The sequence below is a fragment of the Brugia malayi genome (assembly GCF_000002995.4).
Source record: "Brugia malayi strain FR3 genome assembly, contig: Bm_v4_Chr2_contig_001, whole genome shotgun sequence".
Classification (NCBI taxonomy): Eukaryota; Metazoa; Nematoda; class Chromadorea; order Rhabditida; family Onchocercidae; genus Brugia; species Brugia malayi.
The window spans coordinates 7,661,207-7,677,867 of NW_025062476.1; the positions used below are offsets into that span (position 1 = coordinate 7,661,207).

At 34.1% G+C, this 16,661-nt stretch overlaps 1 protein-coding gene across 4 annotated transcripts; it reads left to right on the forward strand.

Annotated features, from left to right (window-relative positions):
* Positions 1 to 791: 791 nt before the first annotated feature.
* Bma-egl-27 (Uncharacterized protein) lies at positions 792 to 14,617 on the forward strand (the record flags this gene model as incomplete). 4 transcript variants are annotated; one of them, XM_043078812.1, is made up of 18 exons in its annotated part: positions 792 to 896; positions 2,027 to 2,197; positions 3,093 to 3,286; positions 8,700 to 8,859; positions 9,611 to 9,717; positions 9,900 to 10,017; positions 10,411 to 10,593; positions 10,689 to 10,814; positions 10,967 to 11,087; positions 11,231 to 11,391; positions 11,559 to 11,711; positions 11,781 to 11,909; positions 12,060 to 12,359; positions 12,667 to 12,894; positions 13,078 to 13,296; positions 13,373 to 13,709; positions 14,117 to 14,233; positions 14,397 to 14,617. In XM_043078812.1, 18 exons carry the CDS (start codon positions 792 to 794, stop codon positions 14,615 to 14,617), a joined length of 3,150 nt encoding a protein of 1,049 aa, XP_042934746.1. The 4 variants fall into 4 exon arrangements, with proteins under 4 accessions (XP_042934746.1, XP_042934745.1, XP_042934748.1 ...); XM_043078811.1 differs by having other exon boundaries at positions 9,617 to 9,717; XM_043078814.1 differs by lacking the exons at positions 792 to 896; positions 2,027 to 2,197; positions 3,093 to 3,286 and having other exon boundaries at positions 8,680 to 8,859.
* Between the last annotated feature and the right edge of the window lie 2,044 nt (positions 14,618 to 16,661).

A 16,661-nucleotide genomic window follows, 5' to 3' on the forward strand; every position in this document is an offset into this window, starting at 1 on the left:
TTTCCGCAGTTCTGCAAAATTTGAAACTATTTTTGCTATTTTGCTAGTTATCTTCTCGTAAATGTTTTCGATTGCGAATGACATATACCTTATTTCTTACTGACATTTACTTTCTTTCTCCTGTTATCCATACAGACTATTCTACAATAAAAGTTATGCTTCGTGCCTAAAAAGGAATCAAAACTGAATGTTATATTCGGTGACACTTGAGTTGAATTTTTGTTTATCTTGCTTTTTAATTTCGAAATAATATTTGGCAATGAAAAAAGAAACTGTACTGATATAGTTTAAGTTGTTTCTAACCTTCGCACATTAGTATAATTATCAGTGTATTCAGTGATTTGTCTGAAAACGAAAGCTTCCTCTATCCAAAGTGGTAGGTAATTGGAAAAAGAATGTTGAGGACAGAATTTTTACATTTTTACATGGCTTATTCTCTTTGTGTTATTTCAAGACAGTGCTTTCTTTTATTCGTAACAGGTAAGTTTTGTTCAACACCTCTCTTTCATCCGTTATAGAGAGATGCTGTTATCGTTGTGAATGATTCCAGTTGTTTATTATTATTATTTAATTTATTTATTTCATGGCATTTTAAATGTAGAAAATTTAATTCAGTTTTGTGTTAGTTCCGTTATTGTTCATTGTGTCACGAATTACAACATTTCTCATTTGACGCGTGCAAAAGAGAGAAAATGTTAACAGATGAAAAGTTGATGTATCTTCCTTTTCAGGAATAGAAATCTGTAATTATTGTAAAATAGAAGGAAACGGAGAGGACAAGAGAGAGGATAATGGTGGAAGAGGATGAAACGGCTGGTAAAACACCAGAGGAGTGCCGCGACCTTGGATTATGGGAAGTGGATCTGGTCTATTATAGTCTCTATGGGAATAATAAGGTTAAAATAAATCATATTCCATATGAGTGAGAGTGGGTGAAAGATGGTGGCACTGGGTGGGATGGCTTTGGCTAGATGAATGTTCTCTTTGGACAGTTACAAAAGCAACATCTGATTAGAGTGAGTTTACAAATTGTAGCTTTTAAGATGAGTTTGCAAGTTTTAGTTGTGTAAATATCGTTGCTGTGGGTGACGTTGAACAAGAGGACTCTGAAGTAAACCTCCTAAAAAGCAGACACGATTTGTACTTTAAAATATTGAACTTATAAATTTGTGATATATTTACATGTTTTTTTACGTCGTCAAAATTCTGAAGTAGGTTACATTCAGAATTCGATGTATGGAAATATTATTTCATCCCACAACTCTACTTTTTTGTTTATTATGTCAGAAAATTGAAAGGAATACCGCTGTTAAGGAGAGCTAATTAAGAGGATTTGTGACATAAATCTAAGATGACCTATTAATTGTTAATTACTGTTGACCTTTCTCTTCACTGCTTTTCTCTGATGATTAATAACTTGGTACAAAAAGGGCAATGCTTTTCAGTCTAATGAGAGTATTCTGGATTTCGTTTCAAGAAAGGTACGGTCTTCTGTACTAATTTAGGCAGTACGTAATCAGTTCTCGTTTCGATACTTTTTTTAAAATATACTGAATGAAGAATCATCGAAAGAATATGAGAATGAGTTTTTTTGTAATGCGTACGAGCTTCTTATGCATTCCAGATTTGGAATCTATTTTAATTTGCTTCTAAAAACTTTTTTAAGCCATTGTTATTGTGGATTAAAATTGTTCTTTAACTTATCCGTTTTTGTCCTGACATTGTTCCACTATAGCGAGGTCTTTGTTAAACAAAAAGAAAATTCTAGATGGTTATGTTAATTTGAAAAAAGATGAAGCAGTGTTCTCAACAATGCATTAATCTATATAATTTCTAACATTTTATTCCCACTTTCTTTTTCAATGCATTTTTTTACTACATACAGAAATAAAAGGACTTAGAAGTACGCCAGTTCCAATTGATCTGATATTTTTAGCTGTTACAAAGTTTATAGCGAAACAGATCATTTGGCGGAGGTCACTACTGGTATTCCGGTTGTGTCTCGATGGAATAAACGTATTTTCAGGGGGATTCCACGAAAAATAAACGTGGAAAAGCCTACAAAGCACGAAGTGATAGTGAATACAAATGTTTCGAAGCACATGACGGAGTGCTTTATCGACCGGGCGATCATGTTTTCATCGAAGTGTCCCAGTGTGATCCATATTATATTGGGACAATTTCAAATTTTAAAATGGTGCTTCCTTCATTTGTTCAGATGTCGATATTAAAAGTATATTATTGAAAGGAAAATTTTAATATTCGTATTAAGTGGATTGTCCTCCTGAGAATCCGAAATTTGAAGTAATTGTTAAATTTTACTGCATCCACAAAGAGCTTTGTGTTTTTAGTTACTTTTTATGGCATCTTGACGAGCTAAAAATAGCTTTTGAACTGTACAAAACGGGATATTTTTTAAGACATTTTAAAATTATTTTCTAAAATATTAGATGGTCAACAGAGGGTGATCATTGCAGATCATGTTATTATTTTTTTATAATTAATCAGAACTAGAGTTACTCAACACTTTCATCATGGCATTGCAATATAAATGCCTTCTTTGTAACAGTTATGTTATTTCATGAAAAGTTAAAGAAAATTATGCGTAGCGTTACGATGATAATGATGCCAGTCAAATGACAGATTTTATTTCTACCCATTTGCAAAAGAAAAAAGTACTCGGGCTGTTGCGGTTCGGTGATTCGAGCATAGTTATTGTATCAAAGGACAGTTCTAGCTATCAGCATTTAAGTGATCTGTTAAAGTTTATAATTAATTTATGAAAATTTGAACAGTAACTTATGTTGGGAACTATAATAAAGGATGAAAATTTCAGAAAACGATGCTTTTTGCATCGTTTTTGAATTGTGCGCTGGCGTATTCTTTGGTTCCTTAATGAAGTAGTAATAGGTCGTTTCGTATGAGGTGTTTGATAAGATTTAAACCAAATAAAATATGACTCATTCTGAGAGGGGGTTGTCTCTATTTCATGGATCCGACGAAAAAGTCTGGTCTATGAGTCTTCTGATTCCGCATGATTGATAGCTGGCAGCAATATGTGTAAATTGTGATTAGTTGGCTTGTCTTTGCAGACAAAACGAGACCAGTTATCGGTAAAAGTGACGCGATTCTATAGACCAGAGGATGTTCCCGAGGATAGTTACTCGCTGCTACTTCAAGATCGACAGGATGACACGTCGCTCAACCATACTGTGATGGCTGCTATGCAAACCCGAGAATTATTCTCTTCCGAAATCTCATCTATCCATCCTATTTGTCATCTCAGGTTTGTTTCAGTTTCTTGAAGCAGTTTCAGCTACCGGTTATTCTTGACTTAATTTATGCCTCTAATTTCTTCCTCCTTCTCTTTATATCTCTAGTTTCTCCCTTCTCTCGTTTTCTTTAAAAAAAAAGAAAAATTTGAAGGGTTTAATGGAATGTCATGAATAAGTCAATAATTAAGATTTCATGATCAATACATGTCGTGATAGTAGAAGTAAGCAATTAAGTAAAAAAATTAACCCATAAGGTTATTATCGATATTCATATTACAAAGTCTTGTTAAGTAAATGACCTTAAAATCTTCAGTTATGCGAGACGGAAGATAGTAAAGTGACTCGAATTTTATTACCTCTCGTTTTCTTTGCAGACGCAATGCATTTATTTTTTTCATCACTGTTAAGATAAAAAGAAGTGGGTATTGCAAATAATATTAGCAGTGGAAATGCATTTTTGAAATCTTATAAAGTTCAGCTGAATAGGTTGGTTTATATGCATAAAGAACTACTGTTTGATAAAGAAGAGATGGATAACGAATCAGACACTGTGGAAAAGGAGTCAAAGGGATTTGCATAGAGCCTGGGAGTACTGATACAGATGGACAGCACATACTGAGGAGGTTATTTATCCTAATACTATATGTAACGATATCCTGCAAAGTAAATATCATACATGGAACATCACACAGTTGCACATAAAAAGGAAGAGTGGGAAAATTAATATTGGCTAATTATGGTTTTCAATGTTGGTGAATGGAGTTAGATAAGTAGTTATGGGATAGCTGACAGAAAGAAAAAGCAAAAGAAAAGAATTTTTTGCATTGGATTTGATGAAAGAGAAGTTAGGTTCTTTCATTTCAGTGGACCAAATTACTGCATCATAGATTTTTACTAGGGAAATGATCGACTGATGTTTTGCTACGAGAGAGTTTCTACAATCTGATAGAAATTAGGCATTTATCGGAATAAGAAGAGGAAGGGAGGAGGTTGGGAAAAAAAATATTAATAGATATTCATAAAAGAGGGCAATTTTTAATATACCTTGTGCAGTTAGTAGTCTGCTCATTTCGCTAAATTCTTCTGTGGCAAACCACTGGTTTTCATTATTTGAAAATGAGGTTATCCCTCACATGTTACTGAATTAGTTACTCCCTTCCTTTTGATGTACTTGTATCTTCTCCGACCACCCGTCCATTTTAATGCTTCATTATTATTACATCACTACAGTTCGACAGATGCTGGCGTAATCAGTGATTCTTAATTTTATCATCCAGTGCCGTCTGTCGCTAAGCATAATCCGGAAAAGCTTAAATTCTACTTGCTTCTTTAGTCATCCATTCGTGATTCTAGCTCTTTATTGATTACCTATGTTTGTTCAACTTAGATATCTGTCCTTTGGCGCGACGCTTCGTGACGTACATTCTAAAATCAAGGAGAGGAAATCAGAGCATGCTGTGATGTCAGTAACAGTAATACTTGTCATTAACAGTAATTCAAGTGTTACAACTTCGTCCAGCTACTTCTCATAGATGGTTACTGTGGTAGATGGAGTGACAGGAGGCGGTTTTGTCTCACAGAGAAGATAGGACTGTCGGCGTTGATAAGGAATTGAGGCGACGAGATATTGGCTTCATGAATCGGTGAACGGATTAAATGACAATAGCGCAGTCAGGGAGAAGTAAGAGATTGTAGTGGTGAAAGGATCGGTTCAGTGTTGCAAAAATAGTGCTGTACATGATTAAAATTTATGGTTATTACTATTGATAGAAAGAGAATAGAGAGAGCGAAGGAAAAGAGAGAGGTAAGGGGCGAAGCGGACGGGCTTACTATATTGATCATGGTTTTATCGTTTCATTTGCTTTTTCGATCGATCACCCTCACCTTCCTCTGTGATGACTGTCTGAATGTCTTTTCTTCTTTCCTATTCTGAATGCTTTTGAAAAAAGTAAAAAATTGTTCTGGATATGGTTTCTTTCATATATATATATACATTGTTTATTGCATTGACATGACATACATCTTTGTGTCCGTCTGTTCCTCTGCTTCTGTCAGTGAATTCGATTACTTTAATTAAGGTTGACCAGAACGAATTGTTATTGGTTCTTCTTCCTCTCTTCTCTAACAGACGACAAAACAGTCTTGTTTGCTTTCAGCTAACTTTTATTTTTCCTATTTCGGCAAAAAGTTGCCATTTTTCTGCAAAATCAATGGAATTTGTGGAATGACGTACATCTTTTTGGTTAAATTTATAAAATCAACAGAATAAGTTTTCCACTTTCATCTCTTTTTACATAACATTTCATCAGTGATGAACAATGCAGCTCCAGCACTGACACGTGTTGTATTTAGAATAGGATTTAAAAGTACTGTTGCATGTTATTTTGACATCTATTAACACCAATTGACAAGGAGTAAAAAACTGTGCAAGAGATCTATCCATTCTGTAGAATAAGGATAAAACGCAGAAAGTGGTATTTTGTAATGCCTTGTGAATTTAATACACTTTTATGCTTTCACAAATTCATATTTTTGTTTGTTACGGGGAGGGAGGAGTGTGAGATACACATTATATGACGTTCATTACAAAGTATTTGTATTTTCGTCTGCACCTTTTCAATTTGAATTGATCTTTTCCTGTTGTATGATATGAAAGAGTAACGGATGACCATACGGAATATTGTTCATAATCTTTTCATAATTTTCTTAAGAGAAGCAAGAATCTAATCCAAGCAAAAATATTTTTGATGGAAAAACGAACGATATGTGTGGAGTGCTGCTTGTCGATTTAGTCAAATAGAAAAAAGACGCGTGGCGAATATTAAATGAATCTGGAATACTTGGGACCAGAAAAAGTGTATCATAAGTGATAGCAACGGATAGTGTGTTATAGCTTTTTTAGGGAATTTTTTTGTATATCCATGCTTTGTGGAGTTCAAGAAGAAATGAGAAATGAAATGAAAAAATTAAGAAATGAGCGCTCCAGTAAGTCATGAAATGAGAACACAGCGTGAACATCATTATGAATTCGTCTATTGTATACCCACTGTCATCGCCCTGTTACAGGTGTCAAATAATAGCATATATCCAATGTTTATAGTTTGCAAATAAGAAATCTACAACCATTAAAAGGGAATTTGCATTAAATTCTTAACCTGTAGAATAATTTGTTTAGTCACATCTATCACTGCGGTTCTGTTCTTTTTTATGCTGATTGTTGTGACAAGTTTTCCTCATTAAATGCATTTAATCATATTTACACTTGTTTGCAAATAAGCAAATTCCTTTACTGTCACTATTTCATTTTTTATTCATTATTCACAAATTCATTTATCTTTTTTCTACTTTCCTGCACATTTTTATCATCAACACATTCTTAATCACCTGAATTTTATAAGGCTTTGTTTAAGAAAATGGGAAAAAGGCTGAGTGTGATCTAATATAGCTGAAATTATAGAGTGAATGCTGCTATTTCAAGTATAATTATTATCGTAGTTACTAACAGTGATACAGCTTTGTAGTAGCTTAAGTCATCTAACCTTTTTGTTGTAGAGAAAAAGAAGATTTTATAGATTCAGTTCAGTTCCAAACCGTGTCTTGATTAACGAAGTGGGAAATGAGCTTTGGAATTTAAATCATCGAAATTTATACTTGCACAAGTGTCACTTTACTCGGAATCTTTGTTGATTTCAGCACAACTAGTCTCCCCCTGTGGAATCTTTTCGTTCATTATCAAGCACTGAGTATGTTTTCTTCCCACTCTCCATCTACATATGCGAATTCTGTATGTATTGCAGGTTCATTTGTTTTTGTTTATTTTTATGTCAGAAGATGGTTAGATTTATGTTTATTTTCATGGATACAGGACATTAATATTTCCATGTTATTTTTATTGAGTGATGAATGAAGAAAGCATCTGTTCCATAATAGATACCACTTATCTTTTGTTGGTTACTGTCGTCTTATTTTTTTGCCATTCATTTATTATCAATTGTAGTCTTAGATCCCAAAACTGAAACTTGTGAAATCTTCAAAACTAATGCATTTGCAGAGTTTAATTTCGTGTCCTTTCTTTGACTGTAGATCAGATAGCTCATGATTGATGGCTTTTTTTTTTTTGTAGCACTGATATCTCTTCCATACCTCATATAATTTCAATTGACATATAATTTCTATATGATCCGCACTGACAGATGATCTTCGACGTGGCATTTGTGTTTTTTGTTTTGCTTGTAAAGATATGATTTAAGATAAGATGAAAACTGATTTCATTGATGCTCGCAGTGCTTCTGGTAGCAAAACTGTTTTGTCCAGCACTTCTGCTCAAGTTTTCTTTACAATGTTCCCGATATTGTTGGAGCTGCTCGTTTTGACATAATGGCTAGTTTAAAACCTCCAGAAGTGTACGAAACTTATGAGAGGTTATAGAGTTGTTAGATAAGTATTGCTTAATGAGCAAAGATTGAGCTTATTAATGATTTATGCTTATCTAAGAAGCCACACACATTCGCGGTGTATGTTGTGATGCGCAATTAAGTAGTAGTAGAATCGATCGATTCAGTAGTGGAATGAGTGTGTTCTCTTCTCTCACGTGCTAGTTTAACAATGTGTGCACTTTTGGTAGCATTTCGGCATGTTTTAATCACTTTCCTTTATTAAACAATTCAATTCCCAATAGCACTGAATGCTCAACTACGAGATATGATATGTTTGGTCATGCAGTTTTCATGCTTAATATGCTTTCGGATTTCAGCGCACATTTCATCTACGATAACATTGTGTTTTAAAAAATGTTAAGAACTAATAACTTGCTGGAAACCGTAAATTATTAACGAAGTTGATCTTTGCTTATGCAGAACTTTATTGGATGATTTTATGACAGTGTGAGATTCGAATCAGTCCTTACACTGAATTTGAACATCTGAAATCAACAATAATATTTCGGAGCTTCATTAAATTGAAAGCATTACAGAATTATTGTTTAGGACTTCTTTCATGAGTAGTTGATTACAGAGACAAGAATCGATCTGGTACATTAGATTTGTGCAACCAATTTTGAGTTTTTATTGCTTTCGTTTTATTCTTTTCAGTCGAAATGGTCATTTCTCTTCATCGCTATGTTAAAATGTGCTGTAAATATTAGTTGTTAACCGAATAGTGATGATGAGTGATTTTCAGCGATCGATTTCTGTTGGAATAGTGTTGTAACAATATGATAATGATCAGTCGTAATAACATTTGCACCTACTCTTGGGAATAACTCGTATATCTTATCAGTTTTCCGCTTGTTTTGTGAATCTTTTTATTTTCTTGTACTACTATTAGTTTGGTTCTTAAAAACATCGTTTCTTTTCCGTTCATTTCAGCTTTCCATCCATACATATGTCTTTTTTCTCTCATAACAATGAATTTTACTTGTTTTAGGGGTAAATGTACGATACGTTTGATTAAGGATATTCGGACGTTACGTGAGTGTGACGTACAATCCTTGACAGATATTTTTTTCTCTTTGGTTTCGTTTGATCCCAATAATAGCAGACTGGCATCTGTACAAGGTGAAATCCGCGTCGGCGGGTTATATCAGGTTCGTTCAATTTCTTTGTTTCCACTATCTTATGAAATAGCATATTCCGTCTTTGTATTATCGTAATGCGAAATAGGTATGAGTGCAGAATTCACCTTTCGATGTTTTACGGTTAGAGTGTAATATTAGAATATATATATATATATATGAAAGTTTCGTTTGTTGGGTAATCCTCAAACACTGCTTTTGATAGTTTTTTATGACACTCAAAAAAAATTACTTATTGAAAAATCTGTGGTGTATTTGAAACTGAAGAGATAAATGGTTTTTCGACAAACGAAGGATATTGTTGCTTCTCGCAAGTTTCATTCCATATTTTGGTTCGGAGTTCTGAAATTATTAATTGGTTGCTTTTTTTCAAAACTTTTCAGTTGCTTTAGGAGTATTAAGAGAGAACTTTACCGAATTTGTTTCTCAGCTGTTAGTGTACTACTGTGGAAACAGTTATTTCTTTCTTTGATTTTTTCCTTCAACAATTAAATTTCAGCTGTATTTTCTACATGTTCTTTTTCTAAGCTGTATTTTCTACATGTTCTTTTTCTAACTACATGTTCGTTATTCATCCTTCGTATTCTAAACTGCTTGTTTCTAATCATTTATTATTAATTTCTGTTTCTTGATTCATTTTAAAGAAGAAAGTTATGAATTGCAATTGTGAAGTAGTCTTTTCTTGTATTTGATTGTATAATTCGGCTACTTGATAAAAGGATTATTCCCAATCACTTTGTGTTTTTAAATTTGTTGGGATTAGTTTCAGGCAAAGCTGCCCCCAATGGAGAGGTGCTCTGCAGTAGATGAACCGGATCGTGATGAATTGCAATGGAGGCCGGGTTATATCAATGAAGAGAGTGAACATGTGTAAGCGTTTTGTTGTCTGTATTCACTAAAATAGCAAATCATTCTCGTAGAGATAAAAATTGTGGTAGAAATTATTTGTATGAATGGTCCAAGCATGTGGACTTTATTTAGCGAACTATGAAATCAGTCAGGTAATTCTTTTGGTCTCAGTAAATTCATTTATTAATCAATATTTTTCTCAGTTATAAAAGAGCGACTCGATCATTTCGGATGTTTGCTATGGTTCGAAATGAGCAAATTACTCAAATGGAACGTGATTTCAGGACTGGTGACTTATGTATGCATGATGCCATAATTACGGTTAGTAGCTTACAGAATGAACTTTCATCTTTTTAAGTGTTTTATTTTATGATACAGGAATTGTAACAAACCAAGTAACACTGTGTCTAAATAGAATTAAGAACTGGAGGGATAGTAGAAACATGGTCCGGTTTTATTAAAATTTACCGGTCATAAATTTAAATGTTAGTAATTCTGCTAATGATCCAGTACTATCATGCTATACTTTTACATTACTGTATATTAAATGTTTAACCATTAATTTTGACTTTACCGTATGGAATTTTATTACTTAGTAATGACGTAAGTTAATGAAATTGGAAATTCAGAAACAATACGTACTCTTGAATGTTGTTGTATTTGTTCGTTACCATTTCATTGTTTCAGGGAAAAAAAATTTTTTTTTTTTTTCAGCTGCATAAATGCGACTACAACGTTAATTATGCAATTGAAGCAATGAATAAAAATGACGAACATATGCTTAAAGTGGCCAACTTTATGAGTGTTGATGATGCCAAGAAATTTGCTCGCGGCATTAAAACATATGGGAAAAATTTCTTAAAAATCAAAAAGGAGCTATTACCACATCATCGCAGAGTAAATTCTAATCATTTTGTGATGTTATATGTTGTATGCATGCATAACCATGTTATATGTTTTCTCTAATTTCTTGTTTTGGAAAATACTTTCAGGATGAACTGGTGCAGTTCTATTATGGATGGAAGAAGACCCGTGATGCAACAAGGCCTAAGCCATTAGCACGTCAACGAAATACAGCAACTGCAACACATCGAAAACCAAAGGGCAACCAGTTGAAAGTCAATCATTCTATTGTGTTTTCTGTTCCAATTTTTTGCAGTCTGATATTGCGATTTTTCATATAGTTTTCCGTGCTGTAATTAAAGATGTTAACAGATCACCTTGATAAACAATTTGACACATAATTGCAGTAGGTTTCTTGAAATTTCAGGCATCTCGTCCAGGCAGTACTGATTTGGCTGACTATGCATCAGCAAGCGAGACCGAAATGGAGGAGTTAGAAAATGATGGTCGTGCTGCAGCATATGCTTGTCATCATTGCTACACGTCAAGTAACGTATTCATTGGTTTTTTGTGATACGTATTTACACGTTCTGGCCCCTCTTTTACATTTTCACCTAGATCCAAAATTGATATAACTTCTGTACTTTTATTGTTCAGTATGAACTCGATCTCATAACTTTCACTTCTTTAGAAAGTAAAGACTGGCATCATTCGGGTAGAGAACGTCAGTTGCTTTGTACTGAATGCCGAGTTTTTTATAAAAAGTATGGGCAGTTGCGTCCTGTTGATCGACCAAGCACCGTCCCGCCATCACTGTACAAACCTAGAAGTCCTGAAGGCAACGATGATGAGGTAAATGAGCTTGTTCATTTCATACGAAAATATTACGTAATATTCAGAAAATAAATTCGCTGTTTTTTCTAGTGCCGTTTCATGTTACGAACTCATTCTTGGAGTTTAAAAATGAGGAGAGACATTTAAAATTAACGAAAAAAAAAAAAAAAAAAAACGGTTTACAGGAACAAGGGGTAAGGACGCGAGCAAATAAAAAGGAAAGACGTGGTACTTCACTGGAGGTGGATAAAAAAGGTATCAGTTCACCAAATGATAGCGAAACGACGAAACAAAGGAATGGAAAAAGGAAGCGAAATCATGCACAGAATAATGAATATGTGAGTTATCTCCTTAGTTACTATTTTCTGTTAGAATTCGGAATCGTATATCTCATCTGTTAAGTTCAGGTAAATGGAACTGCAAAGAAGCGATTTGTGAAAGGAGAGAAAGAAGACGAACATACCAATGTGCACGAAAATGAACCTAGTGTCAGTTCAGAAGTTCATACGAGTGATAATTCATTAAATATTGGAAAGGTTTCTATCTGTCGTGATTTATTAAATTTTATGTAAATGACTCACTTTTATGCAAACAGACAATAATTCAATTAATTGACAGTGGTATATTTTATTCCAGTTTCCATCTCTTATTATCTCTACTCGTGATAAATCTTAATAAAATTGTAGGGGGATGAAAGAGAAGCGTCTGCAGGTCCAGAGTCAATTTCGGCATCACTGAAAGTAGTTGGTGTTGACGAGGAAGGAAAGCACTATCAGGAACCAATAAATACATCCATATGTGTAGAAAAAGGAGGCCCGAATGTTGAAATCCAAACTTCCGCCACTTCTCCTTCAGCCAATGCTGCAATAAGTGAACTATCTTCAGCTTCCGGAACTGCTTACAATGAGGTTGAGGAAGCTGTAGAAATTGCAACTGAACAGCCCAGCACAAGTTTCGTGAAACCAATTGATCGGACTCCTCCTGATGTAAACTTTAGATTTTTTCTGATTTCCAGTCTTGATAGTGTAAGATTTATGCAGATTTTTAGGATTGTTTTTATGGTTATTGTTTGTTGGTGCGGTAGTTTTGTGCTTTAACTTGTGGAAATGTATGTGTTATATGTCATTTTATATAAATGTATATTAAAAAAAAAAACCTTCCTTTTAAAATTTAAATGTATTTTACGTACGCGTGCTACATATCAGTTTTTAATTGGTGACAGCACGTTATATCTATTGACATGAAATACAGTTCAAATTTCCTTATTGTAAATGAATTTTGTATTTATTGCAGGAAATGAAAACGGAGGAAGAAGATTCAGATGATGGTTACTGGACTGTAAATGATACAGTTGCTGAAACGACGAAAAACGCATTGCTCGTCCGAGTTATCGATCGGCGATGTGGTCAAATGTGTGCGCGTACAGATCTGGCTTTTCGTATGAAACCTGGTTCGGAATGGGATAAGAAACGAGAAGCACGGTCTGCCGTCAAAAACCATATAAATAATGCACATAAAAAGGTCACTGAAGATTCTGTTTTCTAATATTTTTTCATTCTCATCCCATATTTCATTTCAATTTATGTGAAGATTTTCATATGACAAATTTTCCATATGATTTTCCAAACTTTTTATAAAACCAGTTCGCGTATTTTCATTTTCTTTAGTATAACCTTTTGTTTAAAAAAAGAAAAACATTTTCAGCCTAATGAAACGTTCCCAACTCCAGTTACAGTGCCAAAATTACCATCTGCTCAACTTGCATCATTGTCGGGTACACCTAATGTTGAGGCATTCATGGGAGGTCGGGTCCCCATGAATGGTACTGCAGTTTCTGGTTTGCCAGGAATGTTTCCTGGTATGCCAGATCCGCGATTCGGTTTCCTTACTCCTCAACAACAGTATGCCATCGCAGTTGAACAGGTATTTGAGACATTCCAATTATGAAAAGTGAGAATTAACATACGAGGGAATTGTATTATAAATTAATTTTTTCCAGCAAGTTTTTCAAAAGCAGATGGAACAGCAGCTAAGAGCACATCAATTAGAAATGATACGAAATGGTGCAAACGGTACAGTGACGACGGGTTCCACAGTAGCAGCTGTTCGTGACTCTCCTTCCCGTGGTGGTACTGCTGCGACTGCTGTTAGTGCTCATGGATTTCCCCCCAACATACTTCCACCACCTTTCCATAATTTTGGGATGGATCCGAGAGCCTTGGCTGCATTGATGCATAATCCACAGCTTGGTTCGCAATTTGGAATAGGTATCGACAGTCATACCGCAGCAATGATGAGTGCCTTGGAGCAACGAAATTTAGAGCAGCGCATGCTTAGTTAGTTTTTTTTTTTCGAATTTATTTCATAAGTCAGCACGAGACATTTTCCTGTTACCAGAATGCGATCATCTGAATAGATATTTACTCCACTTTTAACGCAGTTATGATGTTCATAAGACTTTAAATTTGAAGACGTTTTATATACGCAATAACTTATATATATGTGAAGTAAAAGAATTGAAGTAAATGAATACGATTGAAGTGTACATGACCAGCATAACATAATGTAGAATAGCATAATATATGCATAACATACATAATACATATATTATAATCTGAAACAGTACTTAAAATCTCTCTATATTCAAAATATATATTCACTTCAGTCTTATGTTCTATTGTGGGTTATATGTTGATCTTAAAAATATGAAATTCAGCAATAGATAGGTATTAATTAATTATAGGTATGGCTAGCATGGAAATGTTGGCTCCTGGTGGAATACCTGTATCTCAAGCACCACAGTCCCATCTCCATCCACATGCTGCTGCTATGATGCAACATGCAGCTGCCACCCATCCTGGTGCTGTTTAATTAACTTCATTCATTTATGAAAAAGTGAAGAATGTCATTTTGTAGTTAGTATTTATTTCCGCACCATTAGTTGCGCTCGGAAGTTTTAGGATGAGGGCAATTCTTGAAGTTGCTTTGCGTAATTCTCTTGATTATGGTTTATGTGGTTGCAGGTGATGCACTTCAGTTGCAACAGCTATTAGCCATGTCAGCAGCAGCTCAGGCTCAGGCGCAACGCCCTTTTCTAGAGCAGAATGCTCTTTTGCAAATGACAATGATGAATCCATTCAATAATGAATTAGGATCTCGAATCGTAAATCCTGGCTCATTGAATTCTGATATGATGCGACGATTGCAACAGGAAGGTGGTTTTGCAAGTGCACAGAGACCTTAAATGAATAATAATTGATCACTTCTTTTTAATACTATAAAACGATGATTGTTGAAAATGGAAATAAGTCTTTCGTAGAAATGTTTGAGTGACTTTTAATAGGAGGAATTGCTGCCTAGAAGTTTTTAGATATAAAAACTTTGTTCGCATTATCATCATTTTCGAATAGGAATTCGATTTAATTTTTACCTCTGGTTTGTTTGTGGTCACAAGAATTACTGGAATAGTATTACATTTAGATGATTATTTTTATATTCGTTAGACGAGCAAAACTGTTTTTCCTTGTAATGAAAAAAATAATGATGATTGATGAAAATATGTGATTGATGGCCGGTTTAACACTTCTTATACTCTCTTCTTTTTCCTTGAAAGAATAGTTTTATGGATAAGAATTTGTTTGGAAATTATTTCTTATGATCAGGCGTTTATCCGGCCATCTATCAAAAATTAGATAGTGATTTAGTGGTAACTCATTTTTTTTCTTACCTGTGGTATTATCTTGGATCACTTTTTCTCAGGGTTTAGACGCTCTTCTTGAAACGGTCGATTTTTTTCTTTAGCAAATCATATGTTTTGTATGCAGTATCTTGTTTTTTTTTTTCATTGGTTTCATATGGATACATTTGTAGAGTTGTTGTAGTATATATATATTCATATGGGGTAAGCATTTCTGCGTCTTATTGAACTTTCTCCCACATACTTGTCATTTGTTAATGATGGAGTAATTTTCTGAAATTATAGGATATATATAATTATCTTAGCGAAGCATTCATTCGGCTTTTTGCTTAGATTTTGCCCGAGAGATTTGACCGTAAAGCGCTTCCAATTGTGATTTGGTTTCTGTTCATTTCTTTTGCAGTTCAACTTTAATCTTTGTTTGTTACTTGGTGTAAGTGCTCACAAAGCACTCAGTTTCTAAATACATTCGGTTTATGACTAACAACTTGTTTTGTGGCTTTCAAATTTTACTATAACAAGACCGAAGTTTTTGTCCTTTCTTGTAATACTGACGTTAAAATGTGATACTGCAATGAGAGTGTTCCGAATGGCACAATATGGGATGATCTTGGAATGCGTTAACTGCGAGAGTCGATATGTGTAGGAAAAGAGAAAATCTCTTTTCTGCTGGCATTGGTCAGATTACATGGAACTGGTGGATGATAACTTTAAAGATCGATCACATGTCCCTGACATGAAGTTTGAACAAACTGGAAATGACTGTTTTCGTCATAACTATTTCCACTTGATGTTTTTTTTTTTTTCCGGTGACGTGTGAATAATCACTGAAACAATAAAGATAATCTCAGACATTTCTTTTACCAGCCATCAAAGCATACTTCAGCCTAATCGCTTTTCCATTAGTTGTGGAACACTCTCATTATCAAATATACTATACATTGGATGGTAATTAATGAATGCTCTTCACCTTCAAAAAAATAAAAGAGATAGTTTAGCTGCCATATTTTTATGTAAATTTTACGTAAAACTTAAAATATTTGAAAAAATAAACGAATCTTGCAGTATAGGAATTTCTGAATGAGTTGTAATTTTTACCTAAAGCAAATTGCATTTAACTTATAAAATATCACAAATACTGAAAAAAAAAAAAACAAATTGCTAATAAGTTTCTTATTGATTATTGAATACCAATAAGAAAGAGTGGGTGATGAGTGGTAGATCATCTTCAGAAAATAAGAAACGAAGTGTGTAAAGGATAAATGCAGAATACAAAATAAGTTCAAAAGTTTCTTAGTTCATTTTGAAAATATCATCTCCGACAATTTAACAAGCGAACAGCTTGCCTTTTCAGCAACACTTGAAACTAGCACAGACAATGACAATAAAGCATCTAAAACTTGCTTTCCGACCGATTTCATAAATTTCAGCCAGATGAATGTTTCAAAAATACTCGGGAAGAAAAACGCTATAAAATTGTGCACGTAAGAGCGGAGGTGAAAATGATCTATATTCGGGTCAAGGGGAAGGAAAGGAAAGAGAGGTTATTAATTCCGGAGATAAGCAGTTCAGCTGAATCCGAAGTCTATTC